General features: G+C 38.2%; 1 protein-coding gene across 7 annotated transcripts in view; it reads left to right on the top strand.

Annotated features, from left to right (window-relative positions):
• The window catches only part of Cdin1 (CDAN1 interacting nuclease 1), a 311,052-nt gene that overhangs the window by 124,162 nt on the left and 169,785 nt on the right, over positions 1-17,105 (top strand). The window contains exon 11 of one of the 7 annotated variants that reach the window (XM_021241650.2): positions 390-2,552. The exons of 5 other annotated variants lie outside the window; for them this stretch is intronic. In XM_021241650.2, the coding sequence (XP_021097309.2) occupies positions 390-456 (67 nt within the window). In that variant the 3' untranslated portion in view covers positions 457-2,552. Of the gene's footprint in view, positions 1-389; positions 2,553-17,105 lie in introns of those variants that run through there. One more of the 7 variants, XM_021241652.2, reaches the window with a different exon arrangement.

The raw sequence follows: 17,105 nt of genomic DNA, 5'->3' as shown, positions 1-17,105 counted from the left end.
CTTTTCTGAAAAATAATTATAAGTTGAATCCCAAAAGCATATCTTCATTCTGAAATAAATCAGCTGTTTATTGAGTGCCTACTATGCGCCTTGCGCTCATCATTTAGAGCCATGTTAAATAATCTAATCATCTGTGTGATAGCTTTACAGATTATTGTCATGGCTGGAGGGGGTCTGAGTGATGGATAATTTAATTAGCAGGATTTTAACATTATTTTATTGCATTCTTTTTCTGCCCTAATGATGTTTTACTTAGACTATTATTGATTTACATTCCCTGAGCATGTTTTTTTAAAAATATATACCAGCCAAGTAGGCATAAATTGATGTAGGGCATATCGGGTGGTAACATCAGCCTTGATTTAAAATGGCTCCAATTATTCATTAAGGAAAGACTCTATACAGAAGTCGCTGGCATTATCACATGTCTGCAGAGAAGCCATGAAAGGCAAGTAGTACCCCAGTTTAAACTTGGAACATGGAAGCATTTACTTGGATATAAAATTTGGGTTATAGTAAGGGCATGGACTTAGCAGTAATAGGGTGTTTTGACAGAGGGGACATCAGCCCACTTGTGAAAGTAGGGGATCCCACTGTTTTCCCATTTTGCCCCAACAGAACTCAGCAGTGGATGAGGTTCTTCGGAGTTGAAAGAATTCTCTCCAACCTGTAGATAGACTTTCAAGGAAGCTCCTGGCTGGTGTTTGGGCTGTTTTATTCATGTGATAAGGCTCTAGCTGACACAAAAACTAGTGTTATGTAATTGGGACAGATTTTTCAGATTAAAGATTAGACCTTACTGTATGGTGGTTCAATTAATATTTGTAGAACAATGCTTTTATGTAAAACATTTTCCCACACAAATAACTGCAGAGCCTCTCATTTTAGATTATCTCTGCTCTAAGAATTATCTTCCATAGCAAATTGATACTCTTATTCCGCACTTCTGCAGCTTTGGCATAGGGAGGCCTTCCTTCTCTCTGTATTAAAGCATTTTCTTGCTCCTATGATATTGTTTTCTCCTAGGCTTCCTTCTGCACTGCCAGCAGCATGCTCAGTCTCCTTGGCTGGCTCCTGCTCCTTTTCCCAGTGTGGAGGCTGCAGCACTCAGTGCCCACCTGCCCTCTCTGCTTTTTAATACGCTCATTCCCTGGCCGGTCCATGGGGTCTCCTTGGTTCCTGGAGTTTTGTATACCACCTCTGTGTTGGTGTCTCCTAATTTTTACCCCCAGCATCATGTTTCCCCTGAATGATTTGTCCATTTAGTACAGTACCTCCTTTTGGGTATCGAATAGGTAACTCAGACTTAACATGTCCAAAACTAAACTCTTGAGTTTTCTTCCCAAACTTGTTATTTTCCACCACCACCACCCTGCCCCGGTTCAGTCAACAATGCTACAGTTTACTCAGTTACTCAATTCAAAAATCCAAGTTTCACACCTCAGCAAGTCCATTCAGCTCGTCTGTCCTCATGTCTTGAATAGTGTCATTTTTGCCACTTCACCTGCTTTTGCCCCTGCCTTTGTCTGTTATTACCTCTTGATCAGTTGCCCTGGCTTTCAGACTGACCTCCTTAGGTCCACTCTTGCAGCTCCGAAGTTAGTTTTTCATACCTCAGTCTATGAAAACCATATTCCTGCTCAAAACTCTCCAGTGGCTTTCCATCACATTTGAAAGTAAAATCTAAACCCTGTACTGTGATATTCAGGGCCCTCTGCATGATCTGCTTCCTTCTACCTTATTTATTCTCTCCACCTATGCTCTCCCCTTACCTAAGATTCTCTTTCACTTCTTGTACCACATTGGCTTTCTTAGGGTTCCTTAAACTGTTTCTTATTTCTGCTTCGAGACCCTTACTCTGCCTAATCTTTCCGCTCAGAGTTTACCTAGATCTTTACCTAGATCTCCACATAACTTTCTTTTTATGACATTCAGACCTCTGTTTAAATTTCCATTTCTCAAAGAGCCATTTCTGTCCACCCAAGCTAAGCTTTACAACCCCAGTTATCTCTCTCTCCTCACTGGGCTTTCCTTCCCTTCATTCTCACGCCTATCTAAATGAGTGACTAGGATGTCATGGGGAACATTTACACCAATTTGCTTGTTTGAGTAAAAGCCTTGAAAAGAACTTTTCCTTTTATGCTGCTTTTTGCAAGATTTTATGTAGTGTGTTCCTCTTTGCTTTGTTATTAAAAGTTCAGAAATTTACTGTGGCTTAATTCATCTTGAAAAATATTTAAACTTTGCAAAGGAGTCTCCATTCCAAAATCAAATATATTGACTATAATCCATAAAGTGCCTTTGGTACATGCAGACCCCTATCTTAGGTATGACTAAAAAGCTACATAGCTCCTCAAAACTTAACTCTCTTACAGAGTTAAAAGACACAGAGTACCTCTGAGGAGCAGCATCTGGACCATGATACAGCCCCAAATTGTGTCAGGCTACTAGAAAACATATTTTGATTATGAAATCAACACACACAGCCTTCTCACTCTCACTCTATTTGTGTATCAGAAAATGAGTTATTTGACCTACATTACTAAGTATGTTTTTCTATTTAGGTTACGACTGATAGAGAAGGAACCAGTTCTTCCATATAAGGCTAGTTACATACGTGGGTTCTAGCACAGGACCTTTCAAAGAAGCACAAGAACACTCTGTGCTTACTTTTGTTAATTGGAAAAAGTGTGAATAATAATACTGAGAAAGAAACACATGCTACAAAGCACATAAAGAGTACTGCTCTACAACTACTGCTCAAAATATGGAAATTACAACTTCAAGTTCAGCACCTCCCTGGGATACTCAGGGCACATTCAAGCACACTGTCATCAGTGATATCTGTTTAAAACCCATGTGCGCTTTGTAGATGAACTTCCCAAAGTCTACACTTGCTGGCTGGAAAGAATGATACAGAGTTTTGTTTGAGTTTGATTTTCCAATTTAATGATCCTTGAAGTAATGGAAGGAAGACTGGCTGTGAATCCAGGTCATGCTACTTTCTGGTCCCAAGACTGGAAGAGATTTGCTTAGCCTCCCTAAGCCCTTGTTTTCTCTTCAATAAAATGAGCTTAATAATACCACACTTGCCCTGTTATTGTGAAGATCAGTTATTCAGTGTGTGTAAAGGACTTTCTATTGCCTGGCAGTCTCTAAGCATTGATTCTGCTCTGTCTTTTTTTCCTGTAGAGCACTGTGTGATAAAATTTAAAAGTTTTATGATTAGACATTTTTAATGGCCTTCTTTGCCGGCTAAACTGCTTAGTTAACTTGAGCACTCAATATGCCTGACATTTCTGTGAGAAACTTTTCTCTGTTCAAGGTTTGGATTTGATGCTCCTCCTGTGTTGTGCTCATAATTTCACCCTCCTCTAGTTAATACTGACTTTCATACTGTTTGTTTTATCTATCTTTATTTTTTTTCCTTAAATTCTTTTATTGGTACATTTTAGGTATACAATACATTTACATTTATCATTGGGTGCTTGTACCTGTACATGATGTATCCTGGTTCTTATTTTTTTCCCCATTCCCTGTTCTCCCTTCACCCCCTCCACCCTTCCCTATTTACAAAGACTTTGTTTCCATTTTTTCCTTTTCTCATAATTTTTCCTTTCCCTTCTTTCCTTTCGCCTTTCCCTCCCACTTTCCCTACCCATTTGGACCTTTTCTTCCTATTTTAAATTATCAATTATTCATTTTAATCATTTTAATCCTTATTTACTCTTTCAGTTTCTCACACCAGAGAAACTATTTGGTATTTACACATGTGTCCTATTTATTTCACTTAAGAGTATGTCCTCAATATGCATCCATTCAGCTATAAATGTCTCTAGTTTGTCATTCTTTATGGCTGAGTAGTACTCCATTTTATAAAAAAACCACATTTTCTCTAACCATTTTCAGTTGATGGGCACTTGGGCTGTTTCCAAACTTTAGCTATTACAAACTGCCACTATAAACATGGGTGCACATATATCACTGTGATATGATTCTTTTAATTCTTTTGGGAAGATACCCGGCAGGGGAATAGCGGGGTTAAATGGGACTTCCAGTCCTAGTTCTTTGAGGTATCTCCACACTGATTTCCACAGTGGTTGCACCAGTCTACACTCCCACCAGCAGTGGAGAAGGGTTTCTTTCTCCCCACAATCCCGCCAAGATTTGTTATTGGTTGATTTCTTGATAGCAGCCATTCTTTGTGGGGTGTCGTGGAATCTCAGCATTGTTTTCATCTGCATCTCTCGAATGGCCAATGATGTTGAACATTTTTTCATATGTTTATTTGCTGCTTTTACTTCTTTGAGAAATGTTTGTTCATTTCGTATGCCCATTTTTGAAGTGGGTCTTTATATATGGGGGGGGTCTGATTTCTTTTAAGTTCTTTATATATTCTAGATAGTAGACCTTTGTCTGGGGGATAGCTGGTAAAAATTTTTTCCCACATTATAGGTTGTCTCTTAGCTCTGTTGGTGGTTTCTCTTGCAGTGCAGAAGGTTTTTAATAAGATGAGATCACAGTTATTGATTCTTTGTGCTAGCTCCTGTGCTACTGAGGATTTGTTCATAAAGTCTTTTCTTATGCCAGTGTCTTCAAGAGTTCTACCTAACTTATCTTCCTGCAAGTTTAGTGTTTCTGTCTATCTTTAAATGCCCAGAGGTTGGCAGAATGTCTGGCATGTAGTAGGCAATCAGTATATATTTATTGAATGAATGACTATATGAATAAATGTATTCAGGCTTAGCAGCAATAATATTTTGAATCTGTTGTTAAGGATCATATAACATATAATGACATTAAGCCTTAATAAAGCCGTTTTCTTTCCTTTGAGAATCCCACTATAAGAACACAGATAATTGACCACTTTTTCTAGAAAATCTTTCATGGACTTTTCAGATGTATAGGGGTTTTTTGTTTGGTTTGGTTTTTTTGGGGCGGGGTTGACGGTTCTAAGCATTGAACCCCAAATCACTTTACCATTGAGCTATATCTCAACCCTTTTTTATTTTGAGACAAATTTTTGCCAAGTGACCCAGTTGAAACATGAACTTGGAATTCTTCTGCCTCAGCCTCTGTCAATGCTAGGATTACATGTGTCTGCTACTGCCCCATATTAGTTGTATAAGCTTTTGTTGATTGATTATAAGACAGATAACATAAGTCTCTTTACTTAAGGAATTTGAAGATAGAAAATAAATGATAACCATGAATTTTTTTAGATAAATATTTATACTCTTAGGTCGATTGTTTGCTTCCCCCCAACTTCTAACTTCTCTAGTTTGAAATTTGTCATGGAATGCTTTGACAAGCATAAGTAGAGGGCAGTCTGTAGCTTCCCTGAGGGATGCATAAAATTGGCCTGAGGCAAGATTGCACACCTGGAAGATTTGGAAGTTCACATTTACAGTAAAAATTCCCAGACTCCTTAGAGTTCCAGGGTGCTTATGGCAGTGCAGGGATAGGTAATCCACTGCATTGCCTGCTTCGCTTCTTTTCCCATTCTCTGCCCCACTTAGAAAGGGTCGCTTACATCTCAGCCTCCACACACATTTCCACAAACTACTTCCCTGGGCCAGAGGTGCACATTTGTGTGGGCTGCACATTTATCAGGTGGATAAATCGGAGAGAGGTAGCAATGTAGGTCTTGGGAGTGTTCGCACAGCTCCCTCAGAAGGGTGTTCCAAACTCACTGCTACGTGGAGTATGGCCTACAAAGGGATAGGAGTGGTACAGGTATCAGTGGAGATTTTCCATTGGCCCCATAGACTTTTCACCCCATGTATTGGGATACAAGCAGAGTGGCACCAAAACACAGCCTTCTACAGCTTGGGTCCAGGACCCAGATCCCTCTTAATTGGGTATAAGGACAATACAAAAGGAAGCAATTTGTGTCTTCCAAAGTCATTTCTTGTAGTGGTGTTAGGAGATGAGCACCTGGGAAATGATGGCCTTGGTCATATTTATGGACTACTAGATAGATCAAGAGTTGAATGCCATCTGTTAGATTTTTGAATCATTGGCTCCAGAGAATCTACTTTCCTAGAGGCAGTGCTAAGCTAATACCTTCTGCCACAGAATTGATTTGACTTCATGTCTTACCTCTAAGTGTTTTTTAAAGATCAATTATTTACTCAATGGTTTAGTGATTGCTTTCTCTGGTCTGTGATAATCTGAGAGCCGAGCACTTAGAATGGAGCTGCCAAACAGTTAAGAGTTAAGGAAGGTATTTTTCAGAGGATGGTCAAAGTTTTTCCTGTATTAAGATACTTTCAGGAAGCCTGCAATTAGCCAAATCACAGATTTCCAGTTATTTCAGTCCTGTTACAAACAAGACTGATCACATCTGTCTTAAGTTGTAGTATGTGCCTCAGCAATAGATGCTCTTACAAACCTTCAATTACAGCAGCTTGCAAGCCATTGCTGCCGTAAACTAACAAGTAGTCATCAGCTACAAGAGACAGATTGACTAATAATTAGCATATGTACTGGAGAGGACCTCTGTAAAGGTAAAATATAATAACTTGCTTTCCCATCTCATAGTGTAGTTGGTTGTGAGACACTGATGTCCCATTGTTTCAGACTAATTCTTGACACTGTTATTAGCTAGAGTAACCTTAAAATATTTGATATGCATAAGGGAAAAGTTTTTTGAATATTCAGTACTTTTATAAAAACAATTCCTTGTAATGGTGAAGTACCATTTTTTCTGTATCTGGAAAGTAAATAAGGCTTTCCCCAGCAAGGCATCTATAGTTTCTGTTATCATTTATTGTTTTCAATGATGATTTTTAGATACAAAATTGCACAAAAAATAGAAAGGCCCTCTTAGTCCTTAGAGTGGTATTTACAGTGAAGAGATGGTTGTTGGGAAACTGGGATGAGTAAAAAGGATTAAAAGGAAAAAAAAAACCTAGGCATATAAGGAAGTATTAATGAATTTGTGTCTCAGGCTAGAAAGGCATTTGTCTAATCACTGTCTTTAAGCACTTTATGAAGGAGGCATACTGACCAGTTTTACAAAGGCAGGGAGCCAAAGAATTGTTGAAAAGATGATTCGTCCTGCTGACCTGCTACTCTGATAGAGTTAATTTGTTTTCTTTTTTCTTTTTTAAAATTTTATTGGTATGTTTTCGACACATATAATGATAACATTCACCATAGGAAATTTGTACTTGTACATGATATATCTTGCTTCTTTTCTTCCCATTCCCCTCCTCTCTCTTCAACCTCTCTTCGCCTTATTTACAAAAATTTTGTTTCCATTTTTCCCGTCTATTCTTTTTTTCTTGTCCCTTCCTTCTTTGGCCTCTTCCTCATACCTTGTTCCCCTTCCCATTTGAACATTTTCTTCCTATTCTCCAACATCTTATTTCCACTTCCTTATGGGTCCTTATTCCACTTCTGGTTTCTCACACCAGAGAAGCAATGATATTTAAATATGTTTGTCTGATTTATTTCACATAAGGGTATGGTTGATAGAGTTAATTTGAGGCATACTGTTGTAGAAATCTCGGAAAGAAATACACAGAGACACAGAATTCGGATAAAATAATAAAATTTCTGCTCTCCAGCTGAGGACGGGAATGCCAGAAACCAGTCTGGTCCCTATCCAGGCCCCCTTTGTTCAACATTTCCCTTTTTATATCCTTTTAAGCCATTATCTCATCCCTAGTGGTCTTTGATATGTAAATACAATTCCAGTTCCTATTTACAAGTCCCAGACACAAGACAGGCCATATACATTGTAAATTCACCCTGGCATGGTAACTTTGTTAGGTTAATGAAGTTACTGGTTAGTCAGATAATCCTCACCTTAAGGAGTTACAGGAAAAGCAAATCTTAAAAGAACACATTACTTATTTTGCTTCTACAACTACCTTAATATTCAATCTATTAAGTTATCTAAAACTTTTCTGTATCAATACATGGTTCAGAACTCTTCCTTTCAACCAAATCAACAAGAACAAGTTCAAATGGTCACACTAGGAATGGAAACACAATCCAGATCATCCCAAAAGGGTGAGGGGAGAATGAAAAAAAGCTACCGGGAGGAAGCACTGGAGAATAGCGAGTAAGGCCTCAAGAATACAGTTCATTTATGACAGTCATTCTAGAAACATGGAGATCAGTTTAGAATTGAAGTCACAGCAACTTGGGGTCTACCAGAGTGATTCTTAAGCTTCACTATGCATTAAAGTCATGTGGGGGAATATTTTTAAAATATCCGTGCAACCCTCAGCCTTGGAGAACTGATTTGTTGTGTAGTGAGGACTGGCCATTGGGAATTTTTGTTTTGTCTTGAACACAAAGGTGCTACTCTGCATGGAACAGTGAAACCAATTTCTTTACCTAATGGTTTGACAGCTTTTCCACGTTCCTAGCCTTCTTCCAAAAGGTCTTGAAGAGAACAGTTTCTCTATTAAGGACTACTTGCTCAAGCCAACAAACTCTTTCGGGCAATTGGCCCATGTGAATTGCCCCTTCTGCCTTTGAAGGGTTGACAGTGGAAACAGGACAGTACACTGCAGAGGTAGCACCCAAACCCAGATCCTTCTCTGGATTCCCTGCCTGTTCTTTCTCTGTCGTGTGGCTTCATGTCAGTCATGGTGTGAAATCTATACGGCAGACCACTAGGAGAATGGGTTGACTAAACTAAAGACAAACCATTCCAGCCTGCAAGGTTTAGACATCCACTTAGATGTGGTTGTACAAAATGGCCAGGTGTTTTCTTAGCATTATTTAGTATATAAAATGTGTCTCTCTAAGGTCAATATAAAAACCTGTCTACATACCCTTCCAGGAGGAATATAATAGCCCCTGAATGGTTGGATTTGAAAACTACAGAATCAAGGAGGGCTTTTTGTATATAGGATCATTGTTTCTTGTGCAATTGGGGTTCTGTTCAGGAAGTCTTTTCCTGTGCCTGAGTTTTACCAATTTTTTCTTCCAGCAGATTAATTGTTTCTGTTTTTCTATGTGGGGTGATCTGTTTTGATTTGATTTGAATATAGGGTGAGGGATATGGATCAAGATTTGTGTATTCTGCACGTGGATAACCATTTTCCCAGTACTGTTTGTTAAACAGGTTATCTTTTCTCCCATGTATATTATAGGCTTCTTTTTTTTCATTAATTTTATTGGTACATTTTAGGTATACAATATAATGACATTCATCCTTGGAAATTTGCACCTTTACATAATCCATCTTGGTTCTTATTTTTTTCCCCTTCCCCTGCCCTCCCTTCAACCCCTCCATCCCTCCCTGTTTACAAAGACTTTGTTTCCATTTTCTCATTTTCTCATATTAATTCCATTCCCTTCTTTCCTTTCCCCTACTCCTCCCACTTCCCCTTCCTCTGTGCCCCTTTTCTTCCTATTTCACGTTGTCTATTATACCTTTATGTCCATATTTACACTTTCAGTTTCTCACACTAGAGAAACTACTCGGTATTTTCACGTGTGTCCTATTTATTTCACTTAAGAGTATCACCTCAGTGTGCATCCATTTAGCTAGAAATATCTCTAATTTCTCATTTTTCACGGCTGAGTAGTACTCAAAAAAACCACATTTTCTCTATAAAGTCTCCAGTTGATGGGCATTTGGGCTGCTTCCAAGTCTTAGCTATTATAAATTGTGCCACTATGAACATGGGTGCACATATATCACTGTGGTATAATTCTTTTAATTCCTTGGGGAAGATACCCAGCAGGGGAATAGCTGGGTCAAATGGGACTTCCAGTCATAGTTCTTTGAGGTATTTCCATACTGATTTCCACAGTGGTTGCATCAGTCTGCACTCCCACCAGCAGTGGAGCAGGGTTCCTCTTTCCCCACAGCCCCGCCAGCATTTGTTTTGTTATTGGTTGATTTCATGACAGAAGCCATTCTTTCTGGGGTGAGGTGGAATCTCACTGTTGTTTTCATTTGCATCTCTCAAATGACCAGTGATGTTGAACATTTTTTCATTTTTTCATATTATTTGCTATTTCTGCTTCTCTGTCTGAGAAATATCTGTTCATTTCAGATGCCTATTTTTGGATTGGATCTTTAAATTTGGGAGGTCTGATTTTTTAAAGTTCTTTATAGATTCTAGATAGTAGACCTTTGTCTGAAGAACAGCAAGTATAGATTGTTTTCCCAGATTGTGGGTTGTCTCTTCACTCTGTCGATGGTTTCTCTTGCTGTGCAGAAACTTTTTAATAAGAAGAGATCCCACTTGTTGATTGTGCTAGTTCACAGGCAACTGAGGTTTTGTTCATAAAATCTTTTCCTACACCATTGTCTTCAAGAGTTCTGCCTGACCTCTGTTCTAGGCAGTTCAGTGTTTCTGTTTTAATATTTAGATCTTTCAACCATTTCGATTTTAGTTTAGTGCATGGTGAGAGATATAGGTCTAGTTTTCATTTTTGGCAAGTTGAAACCCAGTTTTTCTAGCACTATTTATTAAAGAGGCTGTCTTTCCTCCAGTGAGGGTGTTTGGCTCCTTTGTCGAAGATAAGATGGCTGAGTGTGTCTGAAGTTGTTTCTGCATCTTGTAATCTGTTCCACTGGTCCTCAGGTCTGTTTCTTTGCCAGTACCATGCTGTTTTCATCACAGTAGCTTTGTAGTACAGTTTCAAGTTGGGAGTTGGGATACCCCCTGCCATGTCTCTGTTGTCCAGAATTGCTTTTGCTATTCTAGCTCTCTTCTTGTTCCAAATGAATTTTTGGATTGTTTTCTCAAGGTCCATGAAGTGTGCTGCTGGGATTTCAATTGGGGTTGCATTGGATCTATGTATCAGTTTTGGAAGTATGGCCATTTTCACTATATTTATTCTTCCTTCCCAGGAGGAAGTGATGCCTGTCCATTTTCTGATGTCGTCTTCAATCTCTCTTTTCAGAGTGCTGTAGTTTTCAGAGAAGAGGTCTTCAATTTCTTTTGTTAGGTTGATTCCTAAGTATTTCGGTTTTTTGGATGCTATTTTGAAAGGAATTGTTTCCCCATTTGCTCTCGGTGAGTCTGTTGTTCGTGTGGAGGAAAGCTGTTAATTTTTGTGTGTTGACCTTGTATTCAGCTACTCTACTGAATTTTGTTATTAAGTCTAGAAGACTTTTGGTGGAGTTCTTGGGGTCCTCTATATACAGTATCATGTTATCTGCAAATAATGACAATTTGACTTCTTCAATTCCTGTCTTTATTCCTTTTATTTCTTTCTCTTATCTAATTGCTGTGGCTAGTGTTTCCAAGACTATATTGAACAAGAGTGGTGATAGTGGGCATCCTTTTCTTGTTCCTGATTTTAGTGTGAAGGATTTCAGTTTTTTACACTTCAGTATGATATTGGCTGTTGGTTTTTCATAGATGGGTTTTATCAGATTGAGGTAGAGACCATCTACTCCAATTTTTTGTAGGATTTTTATCTTAAATGCGTGTTGGATTTTTTCAGATGCTTTTTCTGCATGTATTGAGATGATCATATGGTTTTTGTCCTTGGTTCTATTGATATAGTGTATTACATTGATTGATTTGCGTATGTTGAACCATCCCTGCATCCCTGGGATGAATTCCACTTGGTCAGGGTGTATGATCTTCTTGATGATCTTCTGCATTCTATTTGCCAGTATCTTATTAAGGATTTTTGCATCTGTGTTCATTAGTGAGATTGGCCTGTAGTTCCCCTTTTCGGTTAGGTCTTTCTCTGCTTTGGGGATCAAGGTGATGCTTGCTTCCAGGAATGAATTCGGGAGTATTGCTGCCCTTTCAGCTTCATTGAAGATTTTAAAAAGTAGTGGCAGTAGTTCCTCTCTAAATGTCTTGTAGAATTTAGCAGTGAAGCCATCAGGACCCGGGATTTTCTTAATTGGTAAGTTTTTAATTACATTTTCAATTTCATTGATGGATATTGGGTTGTTTAGAATTTTTAGGTCTTCTTCATTCAACTTTTGTAATTCATACTTATCTAGGAATCTGTCCATTTCTTCTGTGTTTTACATCTTATTGGCATATAGGTTCTGGAAGTAGGTATTGATGATCCTCTGGATTTCTGCTGGGTCCATTGTAATTTCATCCTTTTCATTCCTAATTGCATTCATTTAGGCATTTTCTTTCCTTTTTCTGATAAGGTTGGCTAAGGGTTTGTCAATTTTGTTGATTCTTTCGAAGAACCAACTCTTGGCTTCATTGATTCTTTGTATCGTTCTCTTCTCCATTGTATTGATTTCTCCCCTGATCATTATAATTTCCTCCCTTGTATGAGCTTTGGGTTTGTCCTGCTCTTCTTTTTCTAGAAGCTTGAGGCTGAGCATCAGGTTTAATTGGGCTCGCTCTGTTTTCCTAATATGTGTATTCACTGCTATGAATTTCCCTTGTAAGGCTGCTTTTATTGTGTCCCACAGATTCCAATATATTGTATTGGGATTATTATTTAATTGTAGGAACTGTCTGATTTCTTCTTTAATTTCCTCTGTGACCCATTGGTTATTGAGAAGTGAAGTATGTTGTTCAATTTCCATGTGTTTATGAAATTTTTGTGCTTTCTTTTGCTATTGATCTCCAATTTCATTGCACTATGGCCTGATAATATACAGGGGATAACTTCAGTTCCTTTGCACTTACTTAAACATGTTCTATGAGCGAGTATGTGGTCTGTTTTGGAGAACAGCCATGTGCAGCTGAAAAGAATGTGTATTCTGATTTTGTGGGGTGGAACACTCTGTAAACATCTGTTAAGTTCATTTGTTCATGAGTTTGATTGAGTTCTAGTATTTCATTGCTCATTTTTTGTCTATTTCATCTATCTATTTGTTACAGTGGAGTATTGAGGTCCCCCACTACCATTGTATTAGTGCCTATTTGATTTTTCATGTCCGTATTTGTTTTATATAGTTTGGTGCACTAGTGTTTGGTGCATATATGTGTATGACTGTCAGCTCTTCCTGTTAGATTATTCCCTTTTCAAGGATGTAGTGTCCTTCTTTGTCTCTCTTAATCAGTGTTGGTTTGAAATCCACTTGATCTGCAAAGAGGATAGCTACTCCTACTTTTTGGGGAATTCCTGCCACATAGAGTATTGTTTTCCACCCTACTTTCAGTCTGTGAGTTTCTTTTTGAATTAAGTGTGTTTCTTGTATGCAACATATTGTTGGATCTTGCTTCTTTACCTGTTCTGCCAGTCTGTTTCTTTTGATTGGTTAGTTGAGACCATAACGTTGATGATTATAACTGATACGTATTGACTTATCATGACTTTTTCTATTTGTTAGATTTTCCCACTTTGCTTTTAATTTCTTGTCCTGCCTGGTGGATTCATTCTGCTCGGTTTCCTGGGGTTGTGATGCTCGTTGTCTTTTCCTAGTATATTGTCTAAAATTTTTTGGAGTGCTGGTTTGGTATTCCTGAACTTCCTAAGGTTCTCTTTATCCTGAAAGTATCTTATTTCTCCATCAGTTTTAAAAGATAGTTTTGCAGGGTACATCAGTCTGGATTTGGAGGCTATTTTCCTTTAGAGCTTCAAATACATCACTCCAAGCTCTTCTTGCCTTGAGAGTTTGCCTTGAGAAATCTGCTGTGATTCTGATGGGCTTTCCTTTATATTTCGTTTGTCCTTTTCTTTTACTGCTTGTAGAATTTTGTTCTTCTGTTGGGTTTCTGGAATCTTAACTATTATATGCCTATGTGTAGATTTTTTTTGATCAAGGCTAGTTGGAATCCTATATGCCTCACTTATCTGTATGTCAAGTTCTTTTCCCCTGCTTGGGAAGTTTTCTCCCATCACTTCTGTGAACAGTTTTTTTATGTCACCTGCGCTGTCTCCTGTTTCTTCACTGACTCCGATCAGTCTTATGTTATTCTTCTTTGCATCATCTAGAAGCTGCTGCATTGATTTCTTGTGGCCTCTTACTACTTTAAAGCAATTTTTCTTTTCTTGGTCAATAATTGCAATCTTATCTTATATGTCTGAAATTCTGTCCTCACATTGGCTCATTCTGCTGCATAAACTTTCAATGGTGTTTTTAATCTCATGGAAATGTTTGCATCTGTTTTATGGATTCCATTTGTTTCCTCTGTTGGGATTCCATCATGTTCCTCAGCTCCTCTATTTTTTTTGTCTGTGTCCTCTCTAGATTTATTAATCATGTCTTGTACTATGTATACAATCTCTACTGTTATCTGTGAAATTATTTCTGATTTCATTTTTTTCCGGACCCTCTTTTATTTCCAGTTCAGGAAGTCCAGGTGGTTGAGTATCAGATTGTTCCATCATGTTTCCCTTTGGGGTTGCTTTAGGTGATCTGGAAGTGTGGTTTTGAAAGTTGTTTATGTGTCTTCTCGTTTCAGCAAGTTGGGGCGAAGAGGGATGTGTGCTACTGGCGCCTGCACAGCTCGCCTCCTTGGTGCTGAGGGTGGTGGTATGTTGGCCTGGAAGGTTCACCTCCTCTACCTATAGGCTTCTTTATAAAAAAATCTGATGGCTGCAGTGCTTGGGGTGGATTCTGCATCCTCTGTTCTCTTCCACTGACCAACATGTCTTTTTTTGTGCCAGTACCATGTTGTTTTTACTACTGTAGCTTTGTAGTATTACTGGAAGTCTGGAATTTTAATCCCTCCTACTTGCTCTTGCTCTTGAAATGCAAGATTTTTCCCCAAAGATTGAACCCAGCACCTTGCTCATGCTAGGAAAGTGCTGTACTACTGCGTTAGTTCCCAGCTCTTTTTATGTAGTGCAGATATTAAATCTGACTGAATTGTCTAAAGGTCAGTCTGAATTCAGATGATAAATGGACTGAACAACATTTGATGTGTTAAGAAGCACATGTGTCCCCACCCAAGAATGTAGGTCAGTTAGAATGTTTCCCTAGCATGCACAAGGTCCTAGCTTCAATCCTCAGCACCAGGAAAGAGACAGAGAGCAGAGAAAGAGAGAGGAAAAAGAAAGGAAAGAAAAGGAAGGAGAGAGGATAGGAGGGGTGGGGAGGGAAAGGTGAAGGAGGAGAGCCGGAAGGATGGGGGAGAAGGAAAGAAAAAGATTAAATATTTTAAAATTTTAAATAGAGTTTGTGGTTTATTCTTAGTTGTATTTTGCTGCCAGTATTAAAGTGTTTTAATATTTAAGAATATTTTAAAGCAGTTTTATTGTAGAATAATTGATGAATAATAAACTGCCCATATTGAATTATGCAATTTGATAAAGTTATTTTTTTCTCTACCAAGGATTGAACCCAGGACCTTCTCACCAAGCTACATCCCCAGTCTATTTTTTGAGATGGGCTCTCTCAGTCTTGTGATCCTCCTGCCTCAGCCTCCCATAGTGCTAGAAATACAGGTGCTAGCCCTTATGCCTTGCTCAATTTGATAAGTTTAAACCCATACAACTATCCCCATGCTAGAGATACTGAGCTTACCTACTACCCTCCACATCACCCTCGTGCCCCTTTTGTAACCTTCCTGCCTACTTCTTCAGCTGTCCCTGCACCAGTGTCCCTGATCCACCTGTGCTATCTATCGATTTGTTTGCCTTTTCCAGTATTTTTTCTGGTATTTTATAGAAATGGAGTCATTCAGCATGTATTCTTTCTGCCTGGCCTTTTTTATTTCCAGGGCCTTCCCACCAAGCTGTATTCCCAGCCCTTTCTGTGTTTTATTTTGAGGCAGAGTCTTGCTATGTCACTGAGTTGCTTGCTGCGTTGTGCAGGCTGGGCTCAAACTTGTGATCCTTCTGCCTCAGACTCCCAGAGTGCTTGGGTTACACTTGTGCACCACCATACCTGGCTTGTCTGCACTTTTTTTTTCCCATAGCACAATTATTTCAAGATGCATTAATATTGTTGAATGTATCATTCCTTTTTATTGCTGAGTATTTAATTGAATTGGATGGCTGTACCACTATTTGCTTATCCATTCACTTGTTGATAAATACAGTATTTGGTTTCTAGCTCTGGCTATTACTAATAAAAGTGCTATGTACAGTTTTATAAAACCTTTATATGGTTTCATTACTTTGGAGTAAATACTACAAATGAAATGATTGAGACAGATTATAAGTATTTTTACCTTTTAATGAAATAAACTTTTCCAAAGTGACTGTACCACTTTACATTCCACTAGTAGTTTATTACTACTCCAGTTGCTTCTATCTTTCCCAGTACTTGATATGCTCAGAGTTAGAAATTTCAGCCTCTTCAGGAGTTGTGTAACAGTGTCTCAGTGTCATTTTGATTTGTATTTCTGTAATGACAAGTTATATGAATAATCTTTTTCTACTCTTATTTGCTATCTATTTATCTTCTTTGGAGAAGTGTAGGTTCAAATCTTTGTCTCATTTTAATTGAGGTAAATGGTTATATTGAGTTTTGGTAGGCATTTAATGTTTTAATGTGCTGGATTATATTCTTTGTCAAATGTATGATTTGCAAATGTTTTCTTCTGATCTGTGGCTTGTCTTTTAATCCATTTAACTCTCTTTGAAAGATCAAAATTTTAATTTTTGTGATGTCCAATTTATCTTTTTTTTTTCCTATGGATCATGCTGTTGATGTTGTATCAGAGAGAGAATAATGGAACAATGTTGGGATGGGGTTGTAGCTAGGTGGTAGTGCACTTACCTTGTAATGTGTGAGATCCTAGCTCCAATCCTCCATAACAGAAAGAAGGAGAGAAAGAAAGAAAGAATAATATGAACTTAGATTTTTGTAGTTGTCCTTCATGAGGTTGAGGAAACTCTCTTCTATTCCTAATTTGCTAAGAATTTTTAATCAAGAAATAGATCTTGAATTTTGTCAAATGTCTTCTGCATTTGATAAGATGATCAAATGAGTTTTTAAAAATTAGTATGGTAAATTATGATGATCGATTTTTTTTTTTTCAGTACTGGGGATTAAACTGTGTTTGGACTAAGCTACATCTCCAGTGCATTTTTATTTTTAATCTTGGCTAAGTTGCCTGGCTGGGCTCAAAATTGCAATCCTTCTCTCTCAGCTTTCCACAGTGCTGGGATTACAGGGGTGGGCCACCAGGTCCGCCTAATGATTGAGTTTGAAATGTCTTGACAACCTAGCATTCCTGGGATAAACTACATTGTCACAAGGCAATATACTTTTACATTTTCTTGGATTTGATTTGATA

Source organism: Heterocephalus glaber, unplaced genomic scaffold (genome assembly GCF_053883595.1).
Source record: "Heterocephalus glaber isolate CG9 unplaced genomic scaffold, H.glaber_assembly_v1.0 deba00000809, whole genome shotgun sequence".
Taxonomy (NCBI): domain Eukaryota; kingdom Metazoa; phylum Chordata; class Mammalia; order Rodentia; family Bathyergidae; genus Heterocephalus; species Heterocephalus glaber.
The sequence above is the reverse complement of the archived record's forward strand: the minus strand, read 5'-3'. Positions and strand labels throughout refer to the sequence as shown.